Source organism: Macaca thibetana, chromosome 5 (assembly GCF_024542745.1).
Source record: "Macaca thibetana thibetana isolate TM-01 chromosome 5, ASM2454274v1, whole genome shotgun sequence".
Classification (NCBI taxonomy): Eukaryota; Metazoa; Chordata; class Mammalia; order Primates; family Cercopithecidae; genus Macaca; species Macaca thibetana.
This window is the reverse complement of record NC_065582.1, coordinates 161,633,392-161,639,391: the sequence shown is the minus strand read 5'-3', so window position 1 is coordinate 161,639,391 and position 6,000 is coordinate 161,633,392. Positions and strand designations below refer to the sequence as shown.

The 6,000-nt window shown below is 42.1% G+C and overlaps 1 protein-coding gene across 3 annotated transcripts in view; it reads left to right on the top strand.

Annotated features, from left to right (window-relative positions):
- Nucleotides 1–1,963: 1,963 nt before the first annotated feature.
- Nucleotides 1,964–6,000, top strand: part of ZCCHC4 (zinc finger CCHC-type containing 4) — a 56,502-nt gene continuing 52,465 nt past the window's right edge. For 2 of the 3 annotated variants that reach the window (XM_050790702.1, XM_050790703.1), the window contains exons 1-3: nucleotides 1,978–2,124; nucleotides 3,200–3,318; nucleotides 4,463–4,545. In XM_050790702.1, coding sequence (XP_050646659.1) covers nucleotides 1,998–2,124; nucleotides 3,200–3,318; nucleotides 4,463–4,545 — 329 coding nt within the window. In that variant the 5' untranslated portion in view covers nucleotides 1,978–1,997. Of the gene's footprint in view, nucleotides 2,125–3,199; nucleotides 3,319–4,462; nucleotides 4,546–6,000 lie in introns of all 3 variants that reach the window. The other variant, XM_050790701.1, reaches the window with a different exon arrangement.

Here is a 6,000-nt window from a genome sequence, read left to right as displayed (position 1 = left end):
TCACAAATTTGTACATCTAAAACAAATTTGTAAATAAAAGTGCTAGAGTTCATGTGAGTAGGTAGTTAGGTCTCTTAATTTTTATTCTGCCTGGGGCACTGTCTCAAGAGGTCCTGAGAACATGTGCCCAGCTAGTTAGGTCTTGAGATAGTGTCCAAAAGTATCATCCTCATAGCTGTAGAAAATTGCCTATCTCAAAAGACCAGATATGTGCAGATAATGTACACTGAAAAAGTGTGCTGGACAACTTGAAAAAGGGGACACTGGTACATCAAACACACAGATACTACTGGTGCAGATGGAGAATTTGAGTAAAACCATTACATGAAATGTGAGAGAAAAACAGCCATGTTTTTACAGTAATAAGCCATAGCATCAATGTGTGATGTTAACTAGGCACATGCCCCAATGGTTCTTTAAATAACATAAGGAGACTATTTCGTCTACAATCACAGACATGTGGATGCATCTTGATTACTGCACTATAAGACTTGAAATTGAGTAGATTGATTCCTCCCACTTCATTATTCTTTTTCAAAATTGTTTTAGCTATTTTAGTTCCCTCACCTTGCCATATAAATTACAGAATATTGTCTAAATCTACAAAGAAATCTGGCTGGGATTTTCATAGCAATTGTGCTAAACCTGTATATGCATTAAACCTGGGGAGAACCAATATCTTTACTATGTTGAGTCTTCTGATTTATGAGTGCAGCATGTTTCTGCATTTGTTTAGTTATTCTTTTATTTTTTTTTTTTTTTTTGAGACGGAGTCTCGCTCTGTCGCCCAGGCTGGAGTGCAGTGGCGCCATCTCGGCTCACTGCAAGCTCTGCCTCCCAGGTTCATGCCACGCTCCTGCCTCAGCCTACCGAGCAGCTGGGACTACAGACGCCCCCCACCATGCCCGGCTACTTTTTTTGTTTTTGTATTTTTAGTAAAGACAGGATTTCACCGTGTTAGCCAGGATAGTCTCGATCTCTTGATCTCGTGATCCACCTGCCTCAGCCTCACAAAGTGCTGGGATTACAGGCGTGAGCCACCACACCCGGCTATTCTTTGATTTTTAAAAAACTTTAAAAATTGTTTATTTATTTTAGAGATATGGTCTCGCTTTGTTGCCCAGGCTGGTTTCGAACTCCTGGATTCAAGCAATCCTCCCACCTTGGCCCCCCAAAGTGCTGGGATTACAGGTGTGAGCCACTGCACCCAGCCTTGATTTTTTTTAATCAAGCATTTTAGAGTTTTTAGCATACATAAAACCCTGTACATATTTCGTTAGATTTACACCCATTTCATTTGAATGATTGTAAGTGGTATTCTATTTTGGAGTGTTCTTGTGATCATTGCTAGTATTTAGAAATCCAGTTGATGTTTGTATGTTTATCTCATATCCTGCAACCTTGCTGAACTCAGTTTAAATCGGAGGTGTTTTCCTGATAGATTCTTTGGGATTTTTTAAATGTGGACAGTCATGTCATCTGCAAATCGGCACGGTTTTCTTTGTTTCTAATGTATAAGTGTCAATGAGTGTGCAATTATGATGTGCAACTTTCAGCATTGTTCAAAAGTTACAGAGGATGATGCAGTGACTGTGATTCTGAAAAACAAAGAATGGTCCATCAATCGCAGCTGCTGCAGCCATTTCAGCTATTTGGCAGAGGTGGTAATGCTGCCTTTTGGACCTACAATACAACTAAATCTTTGTTCGAATCATCTCACCTCCTGGCTATATTCTTAAGAAAAGAGGGTGCTTTCAGGCGCTGAGCTCATGGCACAGGTCCCACGAGTGACCTGCGAGCCCCACCGCTAGGGGCCGCTTATGTGCAGCCCCCAGGTGAGCGGGGACTGCGTTTCGGGGCGTGGCCTCCGCCGCGGCAGCCCCCCGCCCCAGCTCCTCCTAAGCGCTTGGGGGCGCTGTCGGTCGCTTTGGGTCGCGGGGGCGCTCTTTCTCAGCATTCTTGGTTCGTACTGAGGCTTTCGGGACGGCGGCGGGAAGATGGCGGCCCCCAGGGATGGGTTTGAAGCCGTGGAGGCAGAGGGCAGCGCAGGGTGCCGGGGGAGCTCGGGAATGGAGGTGGTGCTTCCCTCGGATCCCGCCGTCCCCGCCCCGCTGTGCCCTCACGGTGGGTCAGAGTCTGGGCTCAGCCTAACTGCCGGGCGCTGAGGGTGTGAATTGGCTTGGAAGTGGCTTTTGGGGCTCCTGTATTTTTATCAGCCTCTTTTCCCTCACCAGTGTGCAGTCTAGAAAATAGTCCTTCCTCGGAACGTGGTGTTTTTCAACTTACTTGAGAAACATTCAGAGCAAGTCTCCACTCTTGTGGTTTTGGCTCCAGGACTATTTCATCTCTTTTTGGGGGGGAAGGGGCAGAAAGGTAGGCAAAGAGAAGGATGCATGGTATTGAATAGTTCTCGTTGACAAGTACTTGGGGATTTCATTTGTTGATTTGCTGTCCCTTCAAAAATAAAAAATTAGGGAGAAAGACAGAGTGTAATCCTTGCCTGCGAACTAGACTTTGTCTAACTTACAGAAAGTGGGCGTGTCCAACTCAAAGCTCAGGTTTTCGCTGCAAGGGTAAACGCGCAGGAGATGTCAAAGTCCTCGATTCTCTGAGTCCCTTCCTTGTTTTAGTCTCAGGTTTGTAACATTCACAACGTAGACAGCAGCTATACTGACAGTAGCATTTTCTTTCTGGAGAGACCTGTTTCCAAAAATTATTTATGAGTAGTCACTGCCGGAATGTTGTAACAGAGAGAAAAGAAACATTCATTAAACAGAAGCCGGCATGGTGGCGTGCACCTGTAGTCCCAGCACTTTGGGAGGCCGAGGCGGGCAGATCGCTTGAGCCCAGGAGTTTAAGACTAGCCCAGGCAAAAATGGTGATACCCTGTCTCTACAAAAAATAAAAACAGCTGGAGACACGCAGCTGTAGTCCCAGCTACTCGGGAGGCTGAGGCGGGAGAATCCCTTGAGGCTAGGAGGCAGAGATTGCAGTGAACCATGATGTTGCCGCTGGGCTACAGAGGGAGACCCTGTCTCAAGAAAACAAAACAAAAAACAACCAACCAAAGAAATGGATTTAATTATGATAAATTGTGCGTAAAGCTCAAACAAAATTTTATTTAAGGGCGGTGAAAACTAAGAACTTGACGCAGATGACTGTTGACACTTTTTGTTTTTTTTTTCTATTCTGGAACTAGGACCCACTCTTCTGTTTGTAAAGGTGACCCAAGGGAAAGAAGAAACTCGGAGGTTTTATGCCTGTTCAGCCTGTAGAGATAGAAAAGACTGTAATTTTTTTCAGTGGGAAGATGAAAAGGTATATCAACTTTTTGGATATTTATTTTTTATTTTTGGTGTATGTGACAACTTTGTTGAGAATGTGTAAACCAATAAAAATATGCGGTCTGAACATATAAGAAAATCTCTTAAGAGAGATGGAGATATTATGTTTGTTGGTTCAGAAAACTGCAGTTCATGCTTACTCTGAATACTGATACCTTAAACTACTGTCTCAAAGTCTTAATTCTCCATAAGACTCTGAGGTGGTAATATTGGGTGACTGATCTTCTGTGTCTTAGCTGGGGCTTCTATAACAGAAGTACCATAGGTTGTGTGGCTTAAACGACAGACATCTGTTTCTCACAGTTCTGGATACTGGGAAGTGCAGGATCAAGATGCTGGCAGATCTGGTGTCTGGTGTAGGTCCTGTCCTCTTCCTTATTTGCAGAGGACCATCCTTTCATTATATCATTTCCCAGAGAGAGGAAGCAAGTACTGTCTGTCTTAGAAGGACACTAATCTCATTCACGAGGGCTCTACCCTCTTGACCTAATTACCTCCCAGAGGCCCCTCATTTAAATACCATCACATTGGGGTTAAGGCTTCAACATACGAATTTTAGGGGGCACAAGCATTCAGTCAATAGCACTGTTGGCAAATATAGATTTCTCACTAAAGAGAAATCATGATCATTCCAGAAAGTGTTAAAAACACTTTTTTTGAACATTTGCATTGAACATCCCTTATACAGCTATTAGATGACCAATGAAGACATTTAGAGATATAGTTATGAACTTGGTATTCTCTTGAACTCGGCTCCAGTTGAAGTTTCTGAAAGCTTTGACGAGAGAATTTTCAGTTTTGTTAGGTTTGTGGTAAAACAGTATCATATACCACTCTTCGGCAAACCCATTAAGTTGAATACTTGGCTTGTGTCCACCTTTTTGCTATTGTGGATGATGCTACAGTGAACATATGTTAATCTCAGTGCTTTAATATGCTGGATATTGCTTCAAGCTGCTCTAGAATTTACCCAGGTTTCACTGTTTTGTTTTCCCCTAAAAGGAATGCCGGTTGAATTGGTTGAATTTTTAGCTTCTTGATGTCAGAATGTGTTGCCAGTTCTTCTAGGATGATAGAGATTTCCCAGTTTATTCAATGGGTTTTGTACTCTCTTTCAGTTGTCAGGAGCTAGACTTGCTGCCCGAGAAGCTCATAACCGAAGATGTCAGCCTCCCCTGTCCCGAAGGCAGTGTGTGGAAAGGTACTGATGCGGTGTCATTTTTCTTTATTGGTTTAGCTGTCATGTTTCTTTGTTGTTGCCTTTTTCTGTGCCTTTAAGTTTACTTTCTTTTATTTATTTTTATTGTAGTTATATATATAATATAAAATTTGCCATTTTAATCGTTTTCAAGCATGCAGTTCAGTGACATTAAGTACATTCATGGTGTTGTGTAACCATCGTCCCTATTTGCAAAACTTTTTCATCACTCCAAGCAGAAACTGCCACCATTACGCTGTAACTCCTCATTCCACCTCCTCCCAAACCTTGGTAACCTCTGATTTATTTTTGTGGTTTTTTTTTTCGAGACAGGGTCTCACTCTGTGTTGCCCAGGCTGAAGTGCAGTGGTGCTGTCACGACTCACTATAGCCTCAACCTCCTGGGCTCAAGCAGTCCTCCACCTCAGCCTCCTGAGTAGCTGGGACTTAAGGCACACGCCACCACACCCAGCTAATTTATTATTATTTTTCATAGAGACAAGGTCTTCCTATGTTGCTCAGAACTCCTGGTCTAGAACTCTTGGGTTCAAGGGATCCGCCCACCTCAGCCTCCCAAACTGCAAGGGTTACGGGCATGAGCCACTGTGCCCAGCTATTTTTGTTGCTATGAATTTGACAGTTCTGTGTACCTCATATAAACGAGATTATACAGTATTTGTCCTTTTGGGTCTGGCTTATTTTACGTAGCATAATGTCTTCAAGGTTCATGCATGTTGTAGCCTGTATCAGAACTGTATTCCTTTTTACAACTGAATAATATCCATTGTCTGTCTATACCACATTTAAAAAATCTGTTCATCTGTTGATGGACACTTGGGCTGTGTCTACTTTTTTGCTGTTGTGAATGATGCTTCAATGAACATTGGTATACAGTTTGGGATCCTGTCTTCAATTCTTTTGGGTATATACCTAGGAGTGGAATTGTCAGTAATTCTGTGTTTAGTTTTTTGAGGAACCGCCAAACTGCTTTCCATAGTGGCTGCACCATTTTACATTCCCACCAGGAGGGTATACGTGTTTCAATTTCTCCGCATCCTTGCCAACATTTTTTATTTCTTGTTTTTCTGATTATAGCCATCCTAGTGTATGTGAAGCGGTATGTCATTGCAGCTTTGATTTTTGTTTTCTACCAGATTACTAATGATGTGAATCATCATTTCATGTGCTTATTGGCTATTTATGTATGATCTTGGAGAAATGTCTATTCAAGTCCTTTTTCCATTTTTAATTGAGTTATCTTTTTGTTGTTGAGTCACAGGAGTTCTTTATATGTTCTGGATATTACACCCTTATCAAATATATGATTTGCAAATATTTTCTCCCATTCTGTAGGTTGTTTTTTCACCTTCTTGATGTCCTTTGAAGCACAAGAGTTTTTAATTTCAATGAAGTTCAGCTTATCAATTTTTTTGTTGTTGCTTGTGCTTTTGGTGTACA